We start from the raw sequence: 22,134 nt of genomic DNA on the forward strand, positions 1-22,134 counted from the left end.
GCGAGCCGACCCCTGGACTGGGCAAGGAGGGACTGCCCCGCACCCAGGGCCAGCAGTCGTAGGGCGGCCCCAGCTGTGCCTTGGCACTTTCCCTGCTGCGCTGGCCACCCCAGCACAGCCCCTCTTCCAGCGCAGTGGGTGCTGCTGCCGGCTGCCGCTCCCTCCTCCCTGATCAGCCCCCACAGCCCCCGGGCTCCTTCCCGGCTTAGGGGCAGGTGGGTCGGTACCATTAATCCCCCCGGCATCGCTGGGCAGGGGGGTGCCGCCAGCTCTGCTTGGTGGTGAGGGTCCCGGGGATGGGAGTGGCGGGGGCTGCCAGGTGCCTGGACTCGTGCCGGCGGTGGCAGGGGCCGGCTGGGCTGTTTTCCTCTCTGTTTGCTCGACCATGGGGACGGCCAGCCATGCGGATCAAGGCCGGTGTCCCCCAGGCAGCCAATTGTCAGCCAGCTCGGAGGGGAGGGAGAGGGGCAGCCGCCCCAGGGCTTTCCCAACCGTGGAGGGGGCCACCATGCCAGCGCTGCCCAGGCTGAAACAGTGCCAGGCTCAGCCCACCCAAGCACAAGGCTGGGCGATGCCGGCAGGGACCTGGGGGTGCCCGCCAGGACCCCGGCACCCAGCGCTCCCTGGCTTCCCCTTGGTTGGGGTGGCTGCCCCCAGCGTTCCACCACTGCAGGAGCTTGGGGACCCTGGTGCTGGGTGACATGGCAGCCTCAGTCCTGAGCGCCGGCACGTCCTTTTGTGCTTCTCCTGCTGAATCCTTTTCCCTGGCGGGCCATGAAAGGGCCTTTATCCCCTCTCCTCCTCGTGGCCGGATCACACCCGGCAGGACCCTGTGCCGCCGTCTGGCCCCGGGACTGCCAGTCACCCAGCGAGGGTGGGGGCCCAGCACAGCCCTGCCGGTGCCTTCCATGGGGAGCCGGAGCAGACCGCAGCTTCACTGGGGCTGCACAAGCTGTATCTGCTCCTGGGATGGCTCCGGATCGACTGCCGCCCCCCGGGGAGAGGAGGGACACGGCTGTGGCCACGTCTCTGTTTTTGGCCCGGTTATTTATATCTTTTAAACAAGGATGCTACAGTCATCTGGGCCGAAAGGCGTCCGCGGTCCTCCCCTGGTCCCTGCTCCCCAGCTCCCCAGCCATCTGCCGCCCCACCGCCCAGGCCCTGGGCAGCACGCCCGGCCCCCCCCAGGACTCCCCAGCCGGCTCTGCGCTCGTGACAGCTTGCTGGGAAGCTCAGGTTTGAACGGGAGATCCCCCTTCCCCAGGTGCTGCAGACCCCCCAGCGCTGCCCCACGTTTTCTTCCGCCGCCCCACGCTGGGGCCATGCTCCTCTGCTAAACATTAACCATGGCTCAGCCCTGGACCTGGCGTCCCAGCCCCCTGGCTGGAGGTCCAGGTGGGTTTTGGGGTGTAGGGCAGCCCAGCCCAGCTGTTCTGCACTGCCGGCATCACCGTGTGCCTCCTTGGAGGCTCTGGGAGCTGCCTGGGCTCCCTCCCCATCCCTGGAGAGCCTGAGTGGCTGCAGCACAGGATACCGAGCTCCCTGTGGGATGGAGGACCCTGGGGCTCAGGGAGCTGATGGAGGGCAGCTTGCAGCCCGGAGAGCCTCGGACCCTGTGCACGTGGGAGTGATCCCTGCGGGCTGGCGGGTCCCCCTGCGAGCAAGGGTCCCCCAGCAGAGTGGGGCCCCAGCACCCCCTGAAGGATAGCTGCCGGAGCATCCCTCAAGTGGCTGGTACGCAGCACCTCTTTGCCCGCTCAAGGGAAAACGCTGCTGGCCCCATGCCCGGCTTTCCAGTGGGATGTGGGGAGCAATGGAGCCCAGCATCTGGGGACACTGGGGAAACAGGTGAAGACCCAGAGAAGCTGCCCCGGAGCGGGGCACTGGGCACTGGGCACTGGACATTTTGGGAGCATCATGGCTGCTTGGGCTTGTTTGGCTTTAAAGACATTTAAGTTGCATTTAAAGGCATTAAAGTCCTTGCTAAGTCCTTGCTTAATTGCCTTAAAGGCATTTAAGCCCTTGCTGCAGGACGGCAAGCCCATGGGAGCAAAGCCCCCGGCCCTGGTGGGGCTACGGGTGCTGCCAGTGGGGACAGTGGGGACACAGCTGCCCTGCCTGGGTGGCAGAGATGAGCAGGCTGCTGCCGGCACCTCCGGAGGTGACAGAGGGGACAGTCCCCCTATGCCAAGAGGAGCAGTTTGTCCCCATCTCTTAGGGCTCAGGGCATCCTCCCACCCTCAAGCGCTTCCAAGTGGACTTGGTGCTGGATGGCTGGAAGCTGGAGGAGCCTGCATGGGACCGGTGTCTCGGCAGGGGCTGCGGGAGCTGGGGGGGCCCAGGACCCCCCTCCAAACCCTGCAATGCTGTGAGGAGAAGCGGTGGGGTTACCCTGGAGCTCGTCCTCAGGTCCTTGGTTCCCGGTGCCACGCTTGGCAGGGAAGCGATTGAGCACAGAGATAACCCACCCTTCAGGTCTGCTGAGCAGCGCTTTGCTTCTGGCTTCTGTAAAGTTAATTGGTTTCGAGGTTCCAGGAACAAACGAAGGAGAAAAACCCACTCTCTTGACGTGCGAGATCATTGAATGCTCTCTGGCGAGTTATAATTGCAAATCATGTTTTGAAATCACATTAACCAATTAGTCCTTGTTGTTGTTGTGCCCTGCCACATGACAGCATGTGCTGCAAGGGACCCGGCGGTCAAGGGCGAGGGAGGGGGCCAGGAGCTGCCCCTCGCCACTGCCGGCTCCGGGCCCAGGCACCACGCTGCCGGCATCGGGGGGCTTTTCCATAGGGGGTGGCTGAGGGGAGGAATGGTCCTGCCCTGGGCATGGCCTTGGGTAGGTGTCACCCCAGGGTCCCCCCATCCTGCACTGCCGGCCGCAGGCATCCCTCTCCTCCTGCCACTGGCATTCCCGGCCCCTTTCATGCCTCACTTGCTCCCTGGTGATGGGGTCGGGGGGCAGTGGGGATCTCTGAGCCCTTGCCGGGTGCTGGGGCCGTGCCTGCAGGATGGCTGGCGCTGACGACCAGAGGCACTCACCGGTGTATTCCTGGCAAGGACAAGCGCCGGGAGGCTTCTTGCTCGAGAGGCTGGGGTGGCAGCATGGGGGGACACACAGCTTTGGATGCAGATCTAACTGTTATCTCCGCCACATCTTCCTGCCCTCTCCCTTCTTAGCCCTGGGAGCAGCGGGCAGTGGCACGCAGCAGCAGGCAGCAGGCACAGAGGCCGGGCGAGGAAACGAAGCGTGGCAAGGAGAGCATGCTCTGGCCATGCACAACACCTGCTCCTTCGTGGCTGGGTCCTGGCCAGCCTTGTCCCGTGCCGGGATGCTCTCGAGGCTGAGGGGTTTTATGGGCTCACTTTAATCTGCTCGATCTCCGAGCGTGGCCAAAGAATGAAAAATAGGGAAGGTTTTGGCTGGGGGGCTTGGTGAGAGGGCAAACTGGACAGTGGTGGGCTGTGGGCGAGTGCTGCCAGCACAGCACAGCCAGCACAGCGCTCAGCTCCCCGGCACCGGCAAGTCAGGATGCTGCTGGCGGGATGCGCCGTGCCGTGCCGCACTCCCCTGAAGGCTCCTCACATCTGGGAATCCAGCGTCAAACTTTCCAGCCGGCCGGAGAAAACCGCACGGCTGCAGTTTCACAATCCGCTGGAGCCCAGGCACAGGCCTGACACCCCCAGAGCCGGTGGTGAGACTGCCCTGGGTTGTGCCGGGGAAGCACCGTCAGATGGGAGGTTAGGGGGGCCAAGAGGAGGGTCTTAGCCCACCCCTTTCCTGGGCAGCCCCCGGCCGCGGCGAGGGGACCGGTCCCCGTGTTGGCTCCCCCCTGCGTGGCCAGCCTGGCTGCATGGGGCTGGAGCCGCTGTGTGCTGGCTGCAGGGTGCGGGGACCCTCTGGGCCAGGCTCTGGGATGTCTGGGGATGTCTTCACTCCCTTTCCCTCCTCCTTCTCACTGCTTTGATTTTCCACAAGGCTTCAGCTGGGCACAGTGGGGATGGCGTGGGCACCTCCTCTGCCCAGCTGGAAAGGGGGTAATGATGAAGAAGGGTGTCAAACACCGCAGGACAAGAGAGGGGATGATAAAAAGGGGGCATGGCTTCATTTGTGCCAACAGGAGAAGGGGAAAGACAGCATTTGGAGGCTTGGAAGGAGCAGGCAGGCCCTGAGTCGCTGCCCCCCAGCATGCCCACCCTGCCGGCAGGGACTGTAGCCCGTGCCACAGGGCTGCGCTGCCTGTCCCCATCCCCAGCCACCTGTGCCGTGTTTGCTTACAGGGCGGCAGCTCTTGGACTCCTTTAACAACCCCTGGTGAGGCGTGTTGCCACCCGTCCCCAGGGACGTCTCCACATCGGTGCCACGTGGCTGGTGCCCGTCTTTGCCAGGGCAGGGGAAGGGTTAAGCGGATGGCTTGAGCCCAGCCATGCCCGTGGCTCTGGGTGCCTCCAACTCCCCCCTCACCACCCTGCCAAACCGGGCTGCCTCCGGTCCCCCGGCATGCCAGCCAGTGCTGGTTCAGCACTTACGCATGCTGCTGTTATTAGAAATTAGTTAATGGATGTCTCTGGCCAAAGGAGAAGCAGCAGTAACAGGAGCTGCGGGATTGCTGGGAGCGTGAGGGCAGAGATGTCGCTGAATATTTAACGTCCCACAACAGCCGGGCGAGAGGGTGCCACTGCTGCCGGCCAGGCGAGGGGAGGTTTTCCTCCTCCCAGCCCAATGGCAGTGCTCGCTGCTGGCTGGTGGAGACGTTTCCATCCCAGGCTGCCCAAGGCTTCCCGAGGATTTATGGAAGATATGCGTTAACACAAATAAAGCCTTCCAGCAACGTGTGGAGCCGTCCTGCCAATGTGTGGCAGCTGCGCAGGGCTCATTGCTCTGCGTGGGGATGTGGGTGCATCGAGCCCCTGCCTCACTGTGGCATTGGACCCCAAAGATTTTCTTCTGAAGTAAAAGCCAGGCAGGGCAGAGAAGCAGGGTGCCCTGCTGAGCAGGGCAGGAGGCGGTTTGGGGGTGACAGACCTTTGGAAAGGGCAGGGAACCTGTGAGGACACTGCTGGTGGCTGGCCAGGAGCTCCTGGCTCTCCCTGCAGCGCATGGGATGCTCTTGGGAGAAGAAATTTCTTCTTTGGGGCACTTTCATGGGGATAGACCCCAAAATTTGGTCTCCATGAAAAAAGAGGTGTTTCAGCTCAAGCAGGGAAGTTTGATGGAGACCAGAGGAGGGGACCGGAGTGTCCCCCCGACTCTGGGTCACGTTGGGATGATCCCACGTGGATTGTTTGCTCCTAGTGTTCGGAGGTGCCGGGGCGGCCACTGCAGGGGCAGCAGGCACCCCTGCGCAGGGCAGCCAGCTGGGCTGGCTTAACGTCGGGGTGGCTTGAGCTTCCCAGGCCGGGGAGAGAACCCGGCTGTCGGGGGAGCTGGGGAGGACCTTCCCCGGCTGTTGGCTGACTCTGCCCCTTGCTAAGAGGGGAGAAGGCCCAGTGCCCGCGCTTGACGCCTGCTGGATTTAGCCCTTCAGGTTACATTACAGCAACTGTGACAGCCCCGTTGCTTTGAGCGCTGGCCGCTGGCCTCCGGCAACAGCCCCTGGGTGCTCTGGGTAGTGATGCCCAGTGGGGTGGTGATACCCGGTGGGGTGGCGATGCTGGGTGGAGCGGTGATGCCCGGTGGGGCAGCAATACCTGGTGGAGTGGTGGTGCCCGGTGGGGCACCGATACACGGTGGGGTGGCCATGCCCAGTGGGGCAGGGATGCTCGGTTAGGTACCGATGCCCAGTGGGGTGGGGATGTCCGGGGGGTGGCCATGCCCGACGAGGCACCGATGCCCGGCGGGGCGGCGATGCCCGGCGGGACGGCGAGAGCCGGTGGGGCGGCGGGTGAGGCCGGGGCGGGGCGGGGCCGGGGCCGGGGCCGGGGTCCGGAGCGCTCCCTCCCTGCGGCCGGTCCCGCCCCGGCGCTGCCGGGGCGCGGAGATTGGGAGCCGCCAGGCTGGGGGCGGGCTCGGCTCCGGTTTAATCTCCGGCTCCGCCGGGATTACGGCCGCAGGATAGTCTCTAATCCGCAGCACGGCAGGGCTGGCCACCGGGGGCTGCTCGCCCCAGCCCGCAGCAGAGGCACCGCCGGAGAGGGGGGCAGGTAAGTCCCTCCCGGTCCTTCCCGGTTTCCTCGGTGGCACTCACCCCCGTGCTTTTTGCCTTCTTCGGGAAAGTGGCTGAAGTCTGTCGAGGGCTTGGACTCCTCGCCTCCCCTGCGTTCCCCCCTACCCCATCCTACATCCTCCCCCCGTCTCCCTTCGTCCCCCGCCCGGCCCCGCTCTCCTCTCGCAGCCCGGCGCTCCCCGCAATCCCCTGCTCCCTTCCTCCTCCTTTTTCTCCTCCTCCTCCTCCTCTCGGAGCCGGACAACTCCTCCCGCCGCCCCCCGGCAGCACCGCGGGAAGGCTCGGGGCTCCGGGCTCCGGTAGCCCTGGCAGGTGGCAGCGCCCCGGGGCTGTTTGCTTTGCTTTTCTCCTGCCACTTCCCTCTCCAGCTGCTGAAACCCTCCCACGGGTGGGTAACAAATCCTGCGAGGGCAGAGCCCTGCCTTGCCGCCTTTCCACCCTAACGCCCAGGCAAAGCTCCTGCCCGCGGTGTGGTGCTGGGGGGGTTTGGCATCGCCGCCAGCTTTGCTGATAATAATAATAACAACAACACCAACTCCCTAAACCCCCTTTTCTTTCCCTTTTTTCCGCTTTAATTTTTAATTGCCTGTGGGAACGACATATGTTTCTTAAGGCTGGAAGCGGTCGCGGCTGGGATCGGGTGTCAGGGTGCCAGGGCGAGGAGCGGTGCGTGGCGAGGGGCACGGACAGGGAGAGCGATGCCGGCTGCCAAGGGCGCTGCCAGGGCTCAGCTTGGCCGTGCGTGTGATGCTTCCCCAGGCCGGGGTATTTATAGAGCCTGTCTGGCTGGGATGGCGGTGCGAAAAGGCAGGCAGCACATTGCGTTCCTGCCAGCCACGCGTGTCCCATGTCAGCCGGCATGGCGGCCTGCTCTGCCCGGGGCAGCTTGCAAACATCCCGCCGGAGAGAAACCTTCCCCAAGGGGAAACTGAGGCACAGCAGGCAGCTGCTGGCCACGGGCTCCCCATGCTGGTGGCTGGCTCTGTGGTGGCACGGGTGAGCCAGGGGACACAGCAAGTCCCCAGCAGGTGGGATGGAGGGGAGGCAGAGCCCCGCTGCGGGGCTGAGCCCTGGCTGGCTGTGGAGGGCATGGCTGCGCCGAGCCGCTACGGAGGAGACAGGGAATTTTCCACTGGTGTTTGGATCCAGCCCAAGCTGAGCCGTTAGTCCTGCCCAGTCCCTGCTGCCGGCCATCAGCATGCGTTCGCCCCCCAGCTCCATGAGAGCACCCCAGAGAAAGCCATTCATGCCACGCAACGCTGACCTGTCCCCTGGCGTGCCCTGGCTCCGGTGGCCTGGGATGCTGGGGGGCAGTGGGGGCACCCTGGCTGGCCTGGGGACAGCATGGGGGGTGCCGGCACCGTGGGGGAGCCTGGCTGAGGCACAAAGGGTCCCGCAGCACCCGGCCGTGCTGCAGCTGTAATCACACGCCGGGGCCACAGCCACGGCAAACAAACAGGCACCGGCAGAGCCTATTTTCCTTGGCGCGTGGGGATGGGGGGAAGGAGTGAGATCCCACGGGCTCCTTTGGAAACACAGCCCTTGAGAAAACAGAGGCGGGTTGGGGACGGGACGGACCCCCCGTGCCCCTGGCCCTCCTCGCCGTGTGGGTCTCGACTGCCACGTGCCTCCCCAGCCACTGACGCAGGTCTGGGGCTGGCTGGGTCCCCCGTGCTGGCGGGGGGAGAGCTAGTGTGGTCCTGCTGTCCCCGGGCTGGGAAGGACATGCCAGGCTGGTGGGATAGCCTAATGGCGAGAGCGGCAGGGCCAGGAGCAGCAGTGGTCCTGGGGGCTTGGGCAGGTTGTGGCCCCCGTTTGGGATGGGAAGCTGTGCTGACGGTGTCAAGGTGTTGGGAGGCACATGAGGCTGCAGCTGAGACAAGTCCCTCCCGGTGTCCCTGGTGCTACCTGCAGCAAATGGCAGCTTGGAATTTTTGCCATCGATCCCTCAGTGTCATCCCACCAAGGCCAGGTGTGTTTTAGGGAGCGGGAACACCTGGAAAGCATCTCGCTTCCAAGGTGAAACGCGTCTCCGGAGGTGCAGTAGAAAACCTAACGTGGTTTTCTCAGGTGTTACCTGCCCATCAGTCCCTGCAGTGCCACCATCCATGCCACCGTTCTCCCTGGGTGGCCCCGAGCTCCTGATGGTCAGTGCATTGTCCTTAAGTTTAAAGCAAAACCCAACATCGAGCCTAGAGCTGGCTGAGATGCTTTGGACTCTAGCTGCCATCTCACCTAGCCTCCACCAGAGCCACACTGGGTGCCACTGGCCTCGTGCTGTGCCCACCCTGTCCCCATCCCTGTCCCCATCGCCAGCTGCCTCTGCTGCCTGACTTCTCCTGCCACGGGCTCAGCCCCTTCCTTCCACACTGGGTTGTGTCAGCGGCAGCCTGGGCTGTCTGGGTGCTGGGCACAGCGACCCTTGCCTGGCCTCAGCTTCCCCACCGCTCTTCCCAGCTCACCTCGGTACTGGTGCTTGGATGTGGGAGGACCTGGCGTGATGGTGGTGGCTGGTACCTGTGCTAAAGCCCCATCCTGGGGTGCACAGCTGGCAAGGGATTGCCGTGGCTGAGCTGCACCACGACTCCGGCACTGGAAAACCTTCACCCTGCTCCCCCTGTGATGTTTGGCTCCGCCACCCCCTTCCCTGTGATGCCTTTCCCCTCCCTGGTGTGTCCCAGACCCCTGCACGTCCATTGCTGTGGGATGGTGCTGGGACCAGTGGCCACAAGCCAGCCCAGCCGCAGGCATGCTCTGCCTGCGGGCACATCCCCGGGCTCAGGCAGAGCTGTCCCCGAAGACACGGGTGCTGCTTGTGCTCTTTGAGGGAAGACCCCAGGTGGATGTGGCTCCCCACACAGTGCGGTGGGAACAGCCTGGAGCTGTCGGGGCAGATGTCAGTGCCGCCGGAGCCCTGCTAGCTGGGACAGTGGCTTTGAGAGCTGTTTGGTCCTTCTTGCCGCTGCCAATTCTGCCCTGGCTGGAGTGCCGGGGGCATTGGCTGGCCTGAGGCTGAGCCATGGTGTGATATTTGGGGCTGAAACCCCAGGTCACCCCAGGGCTAGGTGAGCCCAGGAACGGTGACCACGCTGCCCAGCTTGTGGTGGGATCATGAGAGGGGCTGACTGGCACAGCTCTCTGGTGGGTCTATCTCATGAGGGTCTCCAGCAGGTCTGTTTGGGGAGGGTCTACGGTGGGGCTACCCAGAGGGGCTCTCCAGCCATGCAGTGGGCAGGTTGTGCCCAATTGTCCCACCCCATGGCTGCTGGTGTCCCCGTGCACATGGGGGTGCACCCCAGGGCCCTCACCCCAAAGGTGAGGTGCCCGGCCATGCCTCTGGGCAGCCAGATTTGCCTTTCTGGGTGCCCACTGCCCCCAGGGAAGGTGGGACAATGGCACTGCCTTTGCTTGGCTGGGAGGTGGAGGGGGGAGAAATGCCATAGGTTTAAAAACAGGTTTGGGGTGCTAATTTTCGGAAGGCAGGTCAGGGGGAAAGCCACGTCTGTGTGTGCTATGGGGGAAGGACAGGCCGTCCTCCCGCAGGGTTGAGCTGGCTCTGCTCCCAGTGCCCAGGCTCCCAGGGCCGCCCCGGGGTGGGTTCTCTGTGGAGGGGCAAGGGGAGGTGTGTGGGGGTCCCTTGCTGCATGTGCTTGCCCTGCTGGGGCCAGCCTTCCTGGGGAGGTGATGCCCACGGACCCCCAAGCTTCGGGCTGTTGCCCCTTCTCTGCCTGTGCACCCCGTGCCCATGGCAGTGCTGGGGGCTGACCAGGGACCCCAGGCTGGGGGTCACCCCATGCCCAGCAGCAGCAGTGCAAGGGGTAACCCCAAGGCTGGGGGCTGATGGCAGTGGGGGACACAGCTGGCGTCCCTGCCCGTTTGCCCACGCTGCCTGTCGCTCTGGGAGGGCTCTGTCACCAGCGCAGCCCCAGGGAACATGAGACCTCTGTGTGCCCAGCTCCACTGAAACCCGAACAGCTGCCTGGGCAGGCGGGCACAGACGGGGGGGCCTTGCTGCCAGCCCCCCGGCACACGCCAGCGGCAGCGGAGTACCTGGCTGTGAGCACGCAGGCCGGCAGCTGTGGCAGGCTTGGCGCTAAAGCCGGATTACCACCCGGAATAGTCCCGCGGCCCCAGCTGGGGCGGATTAGCCAGGATTCATCTGCAGGGAGAGGAGATGGGGAGGGGGTCTTTGCCCTGTGGGGGTCCCCAGCCTGGAGGAGCACCAACCTGCTGCCAGGGAGACCTGGCTCCTTCGTCCCCCATGGGTGAGAGCAGCAGGTGCCCACGGATGGGTGTCATGGGCTGTGGGGACAGTGTGGGTCGTCGCACCCCAGGCTGGCACTGCGTGGGCAGGCAGGGCTGGCAGGCGGTGGCTGCCAGTCCCCCTATGTGCCGTACTCCCGCCAGCACACTGTGCTCCAGTGGGGATTGTGCTGTGCCAAGGCTTGACTGGGGGAACTGGTGCGGCACAAGGGCCGGGCTTTCCCGGGGTGTTACACATCCTCCTCGCCACGCTGCCGCGTGTGATAGACACCCCATCCAACATGTCCCGCTGGCATTGCCAACAGAACTCCTCTGCCCCAGCCCCCCTGCTCCTGGATGTGTCTCGCTCCCAGCCGGAATTTTCTACCTTTTAAATAAAGTCTGGGTGGAAGCAAGGTGTCAAGCAGCAAGATGCAGCCCCTTCCAGGACTGGATCCCTTGCTGTGGTGCCTCAGCCCCTGGGGAAGGCTGGCAGGGGGCCGGGGTGAGCCCAGGGCTGCCTGCCTGACAGGGCAGGGATTTGGGAGCCCTGCCGCCCCACACACGTGTCCCCATCCCGGCGAGGGGGGGCAGGCATCTGGGCTGGCTGGGACATGGCGTGCGAAGCCAAACGTAGCCTACCCTGGTGCGCAGACGTGGCCGGCGGGGAGGGTACGTGCGGCTCCATGCATACGGCTCAGCGTTCCCCGCGGGGGGGCTGCGGGACAGCACCGGGGCCTGGCTCAGGCTGCCTGGCCACGCCAGAGGGTTGGTGGGGTGGAAGACGTCCCTGGTGTCACCGAGCAGTGGGGCAGCAGGAGCAGCTCCGGGGAGAGCCGGGGCTTGGGTAGGGAGAGGTGGGAGGTCTTGGTGCAGCGGGACTGTCACTGTCCTTGTCACCCGGAGCCGACAGGCAGCGGAGAAGCGCATGCTGGGAAATCAGTACAGCTGGCTCAGCACCCCCAGGGACATGGCCCTGGGTGCCACAGCGGGGGGGTTCTGTGCCCACGCACGTGGCTATGCCCATGCCATCAGGGTGGCCGAGCAGGCGCTGGGGCTGGCGATCAAGAGGGGGATGATGGCGAGTGGCACATGGGCTGCCCAACGCGGCAGCGAGGATGGCAGCATCCCATCCGTGTGGCAGCACGGCAGCCCCATGGTGGGCTGGGACTCTCGGGGCCGGCATGCAGTGGGAAGAGATCCCCGGGGAGATGGTCTTTGCCCAGAATGGAGGGTCCCCAGCTGAGGTGGGCACACAGGGACAGGGGTGAGCCTGCCACCCCCAGCCCGGGGGGGATCCACGCCACCCCCCCGGGGCCATCCGCCGCTCCATGTATTTGCTGTTCTACCCAGTCTTATCGCAAGGCAAACAGCGGCAGGCAGGGCACGCTCTGCCCGATCGAAGCGTCTCCCATTCCCTCCCCTTTCATCTCCCCCCCTTCACTGGCCGCCACCACCGGGAGACCCTGGCCGAGGGGCAAAGGCCGGGGCCAGCCGGGGAGGTGGTGACGAGCAGTGCCAGGGCTGTGCCAGCGCTGTGCCAGCGCTGCCCGGCGGGAGGAAGCGTCTGGGTGGCGGTGCTAAGCCCGGTGCATGCAAAATGAGCCTGGCCCTGCCGCTTGCTATTCCGAGAGGCGCTTGGGGGAAGAGGCTGGTATTTCCTGAGCCGCCCGGCGAGGTGTAATTATAACCTGGGAGAAGAAAGGGGCTGCAGAGGAGAGCGCCCAGCCTCCCCGGCGCCCGCGGGGGAGCGGGCAGGGGGAGTGGGGCAGCTCCTGCCCACCGCTGGTGGGATGCTGTGGAGCCCTGCCTGCGGGCAGCCTCGCGGGGCTGGGGGGGTTTGGGGAGGTGATGGAGCACTGGGGATCTGGTAGCCCCCCTCAAGCCCAGCACTGGGAGCAGCGGGTTTGCCGATGCCCGCCCGCGGTGGCGGGAAGGCACAGAGTTAACAGCAGCGTTTGGACGTGCTGGCAGCCTTGTTCGTGCCTGGATCCGGCCCAAGCAGAGGCCTAGCAGAGGGGATAAATCATCGCCCAGCACCCGCCCTGCGCTTCCCTCTCTTCCCCCGCACGGCCGACCCTCCCTGCTCTGGTCCCCGCTGGCCTGCACCCTGCCTCAGTTTCCCCACCAGGCTGGGTGCTGCAGGTCGGGTGGCCCAGCCGTGTGCCCCCCACCCCGAGCCAGCTTTAGGGTCTCGGCCCCCTGGCACTGCTGGTAGCCGGCGCATGGCCTGGGATGACCCTGCCAGGTCTCCTCAGTGGCCTGGATGGGCAGGGACAGGCAGGGCAGCGGCTCAGGAACCCAGAGGTGCTGGCACCCACGCCTCGCTGTGGCATCCTTCCCCTGCGTGCCTGGGGGGGGCTGCTGTCCGTGATGTCTCCCTGGCCTGGCAGTGCCATGGGAAGACTCGCCTGGTCCCCGGGGCCACCGATCCCCTGGGAGCATAAAGACTGGCACATCCCCTGCTCACCCTGCGGGGACCCCAGGCACTGGGGTGATGGGGCAGCAGCATCCTCCCGGGGTCAGGGACCACGCCGTATCCCAGCCAGCCCTCATCTCGGGCCGGCTGGCATCATCCTGGGGCCCTGGGGTGGAGACCCCAGGCCGGACAGGGAGGACCCCAGCCCCCTAGGGCAGCAGGAGGTGGTGGGGGACCCTGCCCTGGCTGCCAGCCTGCCCTAGAAAGCCACCCTGTGCCGTTTCCCAGCGGGGTGGGGAGGGCCGGGGCTTGCACAGAGGCGGCTTTGTGCAGTGTGCCAAGGTGTCCCGCGCTCGGCAGCCTGGCTGCCTTCCCCTGCCAAGGAGCTGTCTCCCGGCCCTGCGCTCTTTCCTGCTCCGTTTGTCCGGCCCTGACGTGCCCCCGAGCCCCCTGCCTTGGCACCTTGGCAGCGCTGGCCCCAGGCGGCGGGATGCGGGCTAGCCCTTCGCGCTGGGCAGTGCTTTACGTAACGGCGGTGGTTGGGGGGTCCCCGAGCTCCCCGCCTTGTCCCCAGCTGCCCTCCAAAACGCCCCCACTCGCCTGTCGGCGCCCATCTCTGGGAGGGGAAACTGAGGCACGGAGCCGAGAGCTGCAGGCAGGCGAGTGGAGGTGGGCAGGCGTCACGGACAGAGGCTCTGGGGCTGGCGCCGTCCTGCGTGCAGGGGAGCGGAGCAGCCCAGCGGGGTTGGCTGCGGGACGGCTGGCCGGGGAAGGGGACAGTCCCCACTGGGGACCCTCACGAGGCTGTCAGATCTGGGGCGAGCTCCGTGGGGTGTTGCGTGCTGAGCAGGCGGAAGGGAGAAGTCCAGCCACGGTGATGCCCGGCCAGGCATTCCATCATCCCCAGGTGCCTGTCCCTGCAGTGCCGCTGGTACTGAGCCTGACTCCGGCAGCCCCAGCGAATGAGGGACCTGTAGGAGCTCCTGCCCAGAGCTCCCATTGCCCGCCTTTTGCAGAGCCCAAGGAGAGCCCGCAGCGAGCCCAGCCACCTCCCCGCCATGGATGCCACAGACGTGCCCCTCCAGGCCGAGATGGTGGAGCTGGTGCCCAACGGGAAGCACGCGGCTGCGCTCACTGCCTCCGCCATCCCCTCGCTGGCAGGTGACAGGTAGAGGCATGGGGACAAGTGGGGGTGCCAGCGCCCCGGGGTGTCCTCCTGGCTGCTCCCTGCCTGCGCGATGCCAGCCAGCACTGCCCAGGCACGGGGCAGGGCATGGTGGCCTCCGGCTTTCCTTCAGCCTCACCCTCCTCCCTCCGGTGGCCAGGTTTGAGGAGAACCAGTCCGGCGCGGCAGAGATGGAGGAGTTCCTACCCCATGGCACTGAGAAGAAGCAGACACACTTCACTGATGTGAGTATCAGCACGGGCACCGCGGTGGCGGTGGGACGGGGGCGGCTCCCAGTGTGACCGGTGCGTCCCCTCCCTGTCGTGTCTCGTGTGTACAGTTTGAAGGGAAGACGTCTTTTGGGATGTCCGTCTTCAACCTGAGCAATGCCATCATGGGCAGCGGCATCCTGGGGCTGGCCTACGCCATGGCCAACACCGGCATCATCCTCTTTCTGTGAGTGCCATGTGCCCGCGGGGGCTCGGGTTGGGGGGTCCGGGCATAGGGGGCTTCTCCAAGGGGATCGGTGGGTGTCAGAGATGCAGGTGAGAAAGGCATCCCTGGCTTGGGGTGACACAGGGACCAGTGTCCTGCTGCCTGAGCAATGCCCGTCCCTGGCATGAGCCTGCCTGCCACTGCCGGGTGCTGTGCCCCACTGGGGGGGAGGAGGAGGAGGATGAAGGCTTGACTTCCTTAATACAAGACCAGATTTCCCCACATCGTCCAAAGGACACAGGTGCTGACTCCCCTCAGGTGTGGGGACACAGATCCACAGGGCTGGGGCAGCCCCATGGCTGTGGGGTGTCCACACCCCATGGCCCATCCACCCCATGAGCACCCGGCCGGTGCCCAGGCGAGGGGCCAGGTGGCCTGCCAGGACGGCTGCCTGCAGGCAGAGCCTGCCCGCGCGGGGTTTGCTCCACGGCTGGGTCCTAGCCCGCTGCTGTGACCTGCTGGTGATGGCACTGTCCTCCCGCAGCTTCCTCCTGACGGCGGTGGCCCTGCTCTCCAGCTACTCCATCCACCTGCTGCTCAAGTCCTCTGGCATCGTGGGTGAGTGCCGAGTCCCTGGTGGGGCTGTGCTGGGGGGTCCCCTCCTGACCCTCACCCCGCCACTGCTCCCTGTCCCACAGGTATCCGCGCCTATGAGCAGCTGGGCTACCGAGCTTTCGGCACGCCGGGGAAGATGGCCGCAGCCGTCGCCATCACGCTGCAGAACATTGGAGGTGAGGACGGGGCTCGGGGGGTCCTGGTGGGGCTGGGGAGGGACATGGGACCAGAGCACGCCGATACAGCACTCCCTCGCTCTGCCCCACAGCCATGTCCAGCTACCTGTACATTGTCAAATCTGAAGTGCCTCTCGTCATCCAAACCTTCCTCAACCTGGAGGAGAAGACCACGTGAGTGCCTCCTGCCCACGCTGCTTGCATGCCTTCCCCAGGCAGGCGCCTGGGCTTCGGCTCCAGCTGTGCAGCCCATGGCAGGGATTTAGTGCCATTAAGCCACTACTATTTTTGATAACCGTCAGTGCTGAATAAGCCCCCAGGTGGGATTAAACCAGGCTGAACTTCCAATCCCTGCTCCTCACATCCCCTTGTGATCAGGCTTTCCTCCTTGAGCAGAGCCCGGCGCTGTGGGGCAGAGGGGGGCTCTGGTTGGGAACGGCTTCCCGCCACACGGTGTCCACATCCCCACCCGGCAGTACAGGGGGTGAGAGCCGGGCAGATGCTGGGCAGAGCTGCCACAGGGACCTCCACCAGTCTGGGACTGGGCATCCCAGCTGCCCTGGGGTGCTCGACCACACGCCGAACCAGGGCTGGGCAGGGTTCCTGCCCTGCAGGTGGCCGGGGGCAGCTCCCTCCACCTGGGGTGTTGAGGACCTGCCTGAGCCTCCTTGCAGATGCTGGTACGCTTGTCTCTGCGTCCTCCTGCTGCCGGGCTGCATGCTGACAAACACGTGCTGAGAACAGCAGTTCTCAGCCTGCCCTCAGCAGCTCTAGCCCTTGGGGGTGCACCACTATGGGGGTAGGCAGGACCCCAGCCCAGGCGCCCCCAGGGACGCTAGCCTCAGGGGTCCCCAGGGATGCTAGCACAGGAGGGATACCAGCCTCGGGGGATGCCAGCGTCCCTGGGGAAGCCAGCTCAGGGGTCCAGGGATGCCAGCTCCAGGGTCCCTGGGGCTGCCAGGTCTAGGGTCCCCACGGATGGCAGACAGCCCCTCCCGATGGCTGCCTGTGCCTCCCGTGCCCCGGCAGAATGGGGCGGTGAAAAGGCCATCTGCTTCCAGGGACTGGTACATGAACGGGAACTACCTGGTGATCCTGGTTTCCATCACCATTATCCTGCCCCTGGCCCTCATGAAGCAGCTGGGTAAGTCAGGGGGTTGCTGCATGCAGCACTGGGGTCCAGCACTCCAGGGCTCTCGCAGGGTGACGGTATCAGCCTGGAGGTGGCGGGCAAGGAGGGGGCACCCAGCCAGCGTGGGGGTCCTGTCTGTGCCCACCGGCCACTCTCTTCCCTCCCCAGGCTACCTTGGCTACGCTAGCGGCTTCTCCCTCAGCTGTATGGGCTTCTTCCTCATCTCGGTGAGCACCTGCTGGCACATGCTGGTGGCTTGGGATGCCGAGCACCCCTTCTGCTGGCGTGCAGTGGGGACAGTGGGGACAGCAGGCGCTCCAGGCTGCGGAGACGCTGTGGCAGTGCTGTCACACTGCTGGGTTATTTTCGGCTGAAGGAGCTGAGTGCCGGGGAAAGGGGAAGGGAGAGAGTGCCGAGGGGGGGAACCGCGTGCGCGGCCCCTCCACGTGCTGCCACCCCGCTGCCCACCCTTGCAGGAGCAGGCCGGGGGGCCAGCATCGCCACGGGGCACCGCTGGCAAAGGGTGCCCCATACAGGGGACCCAAGAGGGGCACCCTCCTGCTGGTTGCAGTGCCGGCTCTGGCGGCCAGTGCTGGGGGGTGGTGGTGCCGGGTGCTGACCGTCCCTGTGTCCCCCACACCCCAGGTCATCTATAAGAAGTTCCAGATCCCCTGCCCGCTCCCTGAGCAGGGGGGGAACCTCACAGGCAGCCTCAACACCACCCCCGTCAGCACCAGCGACTACCAGAACGGCTACACTGTCCTCCAGGCCCCCGAGCAAAGCACCTGCACCCCCAGCTTCTTCACCCTGAACTCCCAGGTAGGGGCCCAGGATGCACCCCTGGGGCTCTGGGTGAGCCCCCGCCCCGTACACCCCACGAAGGCGGTGGTCCTGGCGCTGGTGGCACCCACCGGCTTGGCCCCCGGCACTCAGCCACCCTTCCGTTGCGCAGACGGCGTACACCATCCCCATCATGGCCTTCGCCTTCGTCTGCCATCCCGAGGTCCTGCCCATCTACACCGAGCTGAAGGAGTGAGTCCTGGGTGGGGGCACCCACGGGAGGGGTGGGCTTTGTCTGGCTCCCACCCAAAGGCAGCACCCTCCAGGTGTGGGACCTGCGCCGGGGCGTCGTGGGGATACGAGGTGATATGGTGGGTGATACGGCCCTGGGTGGGTGGGTGGGTGAGTGGTGAGTGATAGGACCTGGGATGGGTGATATCAGTCCCAGGAAGTGGGTGATACAACCTGGAATGGGTGGATGGGTGGTGGGTGATGTCACACCTGGGAGACTGGTGATATGACCCGAGGTGGGTGGTTGGTGCTGGGTGATCCGACCCACCATGCAGCTCAGGGAGGGGGACACAGCCCCTCTCCACACAGCCCCCATGCACCCCAGGGTGCTCCAGCATCACCCCTCCTTGCCAGGTGGGTGCTCGGTGCCGGTGGGTGCCACGGGAGCAGGGTGGGCTGGGCTGCAAGGGCCATGCTGAGCCCGTCATCTCCCGCAGGCCCTCCAAGAAGAAGATGCAGTGCATCTCCAACATCTCCATCATGGTCATGTACCTCATGTACTTCTTGGCCGCCCTCTTCGGCTACCTCACGTTCTACGGTGAGCCCTCTGGGAGGGGCTGGGGGCCCTGGCGGCACGCTGGCACCGGGGTGGTCGCGGTGCCAGGGCTGACCCAGCGGCTCCCCGCCGGTGCCCGCAGGCCGCGTGGAGTCAGAGCTGCTGCACACATACAACAAGGTGGACCCCTTTGACGTGCTCATACTGTGCGTGCGGGTGGCCGTGCTGACGGCTGTCACTCTCACGGTCCCCATCGTCCTCTTCCCGGTGAGTGGCCCTGCAGGGATGCTGGGTGGCACCGCCACTCCTGGCTGCCACAGGGCTTTGGCACCAGGCTTTGAGAGGGGAAACTGAGGCAGTGATGGGGCTGAGGCCTAGGGACAGGGTGGTGGGGGTCAGTGGGGCTGCAGGGATTGGGGAATTGGACTGGCTGGGTGTCAGGGACAGGGCTGGGGCAGGGATGATGGGGACTGGCAGGGCCATGGGGACAGGGCTGGGAAGGGATGACAAGGACCAGTGGTGCCATGGGGACAGGGCTGGGGCAGGGACAGGGGTGACCAGCAGGACTGCGGGGACAGGGGATGGGATGGGCCCTGGCTCCAAGGATGGAGCGTGACACCCTGTCCCCAGGTGCGCCGGGCCATCCAGCAGATGCTGTTCCAAGGGAAGGACTTTAGCTGGATCCGCCACATCACCATCGCTGTGGTCCTGCTGACCTTCATCAACCTCTTGGTCATCTTCGCCCCCTCCATCCTCGGCATCTTTGGCATGATTGGTGCGTGGCAGCGCCCTGCTCCTGTCCCTCCTCAGGCGCTGGGTGTTGTGGGCAGCACGCCAGCCCCTGCCCCAGCCTGGTGCTTGGCTTTGCCTGATCCCCTTGTGCCTCAGTTTCCCCTTCTCACCATGCCAGGACCAGGTGGTGCGTGGGGTGTCCCCCAGGCCCGTCCCTGTCCCTGCAGGCTGGTTCCCGTGGTGTGGTGCTGGCTGCTTGCCGCGCTGCCGGCCAGCCCTTGCTCTTCCCCTGGGCATTTCCCTTGATCCCCCAAGCTGGGCTCCCCCCGCTCGGTGCCCGGCTCAATGCCAAGGCCCTGGCTGCAGGGGGGGCATGGGGACGGTGCCAGGACACGGTGTCCCTGGGTTCCTGGAAGGCTTTGCCAGGGCCGGGGCGGGGGGACGGGGGACAGGACCTGGCCTGGCAGCGGGGCTGGCAGGGCTGAGCCATGGGGTGGGGGCCTCTGCCCCTCTGTCCCTGTCTGCTCCAGGTGCCACCTCCGCTCCCTGCCTCATCTTCATCTTCCCCGCCATCTTCTACATCCGCATCATGCCCAAGGACAAGGAGCCGCTGCGCTCCACCCCCAAAATCTTGGTAAGCATGGGGAGGGGGGACTTGGACAGGGACAAGGATGGGGGTCCTGGGGCTGGGCTGGGGGCCCCGTCACCCTGGCTGTCCCTGACCCCCCTGCCCTGTCCCCGCAGGCTGCCTGCTTCGCCCTCCTCGGGGTGCTCTTCATGATCATGAGCTTGAGCTTCATCATCATCGACTGGGCCACGGGCGGGGGGAAGAGCGGTGGCAGCCACTAGCCAGCACCGGGTGCCCACGCCAACCTCCTCCCCACCCACCGGTGCCCCAAGGAAAGCCGGGCCTGGGCTCAGCCCCCGTGCCACGGCCCCACCTGGCTTCCCTGGGGACCCTCCGCTGCCACTGCCCATCACACGCGGTGGTGGTGGGGTGGGCATGAGCCATGGCAGGCGCGGGGATCCCCCGACCTGTGCCCAGGATGGGGCAGCGAGCCTGGGGCAGGTGCTGTGCCCCCCACCCTGCTCTAGCGGGTATCCTCCCTGCTCCGCACCTCAGTTTCCCCATCTGTAAAATGGGGAGAATAATACTGCCCTACCTCACCGGGAGCTGGCTGTCAGCTGGAGCTCGTCTCTGCACACCCAGAGCCGTCAGCAGTGGGCACTGCCAGGGGCACGGGGCACTGCCCACTGCGGGGGCCGAGGACCAGGGCGCTTTCCTGGCCCCCCCAAACAGCACCAAGAGCCCTGATGAACAGTGTCCATGGGGAGCTGGGGTCCGGCAGGGTGGCCGGACCCCTGGCAGCGCCCGTGCCCAAGCCACCCACCCTCTTCCCCTGCTGTTCCCCCGTCCCCGGCGAGATGCCACCCCACTGCCCTGGCATCAGAGGGGCACCCCGGCCCCATGGGCGAATGTGGTCCTGCCACCATGGCTGGCGATACCCAGCCCGCTGCTCTTGAGCCCGCCGGGAGAATGGTTGGCTTACGGTACCTGCGGACGGGACCCCGGTGACCCCCAGGCCATGCTTGGGGCCCGGCCGCATCGCTTTGGGGAGGTGGCATGCCCGGTGGGGGCTTGGCGCCTGCTGGCATCCTGCCCGCGCTGCGGCTTGGCTGGCTGGGGCCTGGCCCCCCGAGCGGCGCAGGTGGAGGGTGCGGGGGGCTGGGGGCCAGTGCTCGCCGGGGGCCAGCGCTCGCCGGGGGCCAGCTCGGGGCTCCAGAGCCACCCCCCTTGTCTGTGTGCCCAGACGCCAGGGTGATGGGCACCCCCAAACCCAAGCTGGCCCTGCTCGCCTTGCACCCAGGGCCAGCACCCAAGCCCCTGCAGCCCTCTCACACTCACCCGTCCATCCACTCACCCTTCTATCCATCCATCCGTGCCGCCGGGATACCCCACACCATGCCAAAACCCAGAGAGCGGTTCTCCCACCCCCCGCCTCCCTTCCCAGCGTGGGGGTGGGGGTCAGCCCAACAGGGTGGGCAGCACAGGGGGGCTGTCCTGCCGTGAAGTACATAAGAGACGTATTTTTTTACTGGGGTGGTGGAGGCTGGGATGCTTTTTATAAATACTGTATATAAGAGTAGATCTTTTTTAATGTGTTGTGTTGCTCTGGGTAGCTCTGTATAATGTACATATCTATATGGGGCGGAGGAAGGGGGCCGCGACCTGGCGCCGGTGAGGGGCTCAGCGGACCCTCGCCATGGCCCCGGGGCTGCCGGCTGCAGCGTGGCCCCAGCATCCCTGTCCCCAGCCCGGCTGCCCCATGGCCACCCCTGTGCCATGTTGAGGGGGTGACGCTTTTAAATTATCCGTGGGGGCGATGTCTGCTGGCGAGGAGGCCGGCCGGCGAAGCCTCTGGCAGTGAGAATAAAGATGTGAATGTGCCCAGGTCTCGGGCGTCACTGGGGTGGGTGAGGAGCTGGCACGCAGGCTGGCACCCGGCACGCAGTGTCCCGGGACAGCACGGACATACAGACACGCGTGTACATGGATGCACAGGCGTACGTGGGGACAGCAGGGATATATGGACGTGCATGCGCAGGGTCAGTGCACGCAGACGCACAGGTGTACAGCAGGACAGCACAGACAGACATGCACATATGTGCAGCGTCAGTGCACGTGGATGCACAGCAGGACAGCACGGACATACAGACACGTGCATGTGGATGCATAGGCGTACATGGAGACAGCACGGACATACAGACATGCGTGCACAGGGTCAGTGTTCTCATGCACAGACATACATGGGGACAGCACGGACATATGGACACACACGGGATCAGTGCATGTGCATGCACAGACGTATATGGGGGCAGCACAGACATGTGGACATGGATGCACAGACATACATGGGGACAGCACGGACATACGGACACACGCACAGGATCAGTGCACGCGCATGCACAGACGTGCACGGGGACAGCGTGGCCATAGGGATGCTCCCACGCACCCACCGGGACAGATGGACACGGCCACACACAGGGGGACGCCCGCCGGGAGGCAGGCACTGGGACGCGGGGGCAGCGGGCCCACGGGGACACGGACGCGGGTGGGGCAGGGCTCCGCGGGCGCGAGGGGGCGCTGCGCTCCCACGCACGGGTCCGGCCCGCGGGAGAACCCGCCGGGCGCGGCCGGCCCGGGGCCGCGGGACCCCGGGGGAGCGGGACCCCCGGGGGAACGGGGACTCCCGTGGGAGTTGGGCCCCTGGGGAGTGGGATCCCGTACCCCCCCCCCCCCGGGGCAGCCCCAAGCCCCCCAGCCCTCTCCCACGACATGGCATGGAGTGGGGGTGAGCCCACCCCGGGCCCCTCTCTCCCCCTGCCCACGGGCACGGGGCTTTACTCCAGCCAGCCCCAGGCCCGGGCACAGCGCCAGCTCGTTAGCACCGCGGCCCGCTCCCACGGGAACAGCCCTGCTCCC

At 66.0% G+C, this 22,134-nt stretch overlaps 1 protein-coding gene across 1 annotated transcript; it reads left to right on the plus strand.

The window, feature by feature from the left end:
- Window positions 1-3,546: 3,546 nt before the first annotated feature.
- Window positions 3,547-21,098, plus strand: SLC38A3 (solute carrier family 38 member 3; the record flags this gene model as incomplete). Its single annotated transcript, XM_082321465.1, is given in 17 exon segments — window positions 3,547-3,663; window positions 3,666-3,695; window positions 13,845-13,996; window positions 14,154-14,238; window positions 14,334-14,449; window positions 14,973-15,046; window positions 15,127-15,219; window positions 15,312-15,393; window positions 16,281-16,363; window positions 16,520-16,578; window positions 16,997-17,170; window positions 17,304-17,383; window positions 17,860-17,960; window positions 18,061-18,185; window positions 18,549-18,693; window positions 19,181-19,284; window positions 19,395-21,098. Coding segments are annotated over 17 exon segments (1,725 nt in total). The 3' UTR covers window positions 19,500-21,098.
- Between the last annotated feature and the right edge of the window lie 1,036 nt (window positions 21,099-22,134).

Source organism: Platalea leucorodia, assembly GCF_965183815.1.
Source record: "Platalea leucorodia genome assembly, chromosome: 9".
Taxonomy (NCBI): domain Eukaryota; kingdom Metazoa; phylum Chordata; class Aves; order Pelecaniformes; family Threskiornithidae; genus Platalea; species Platalea leucorodia.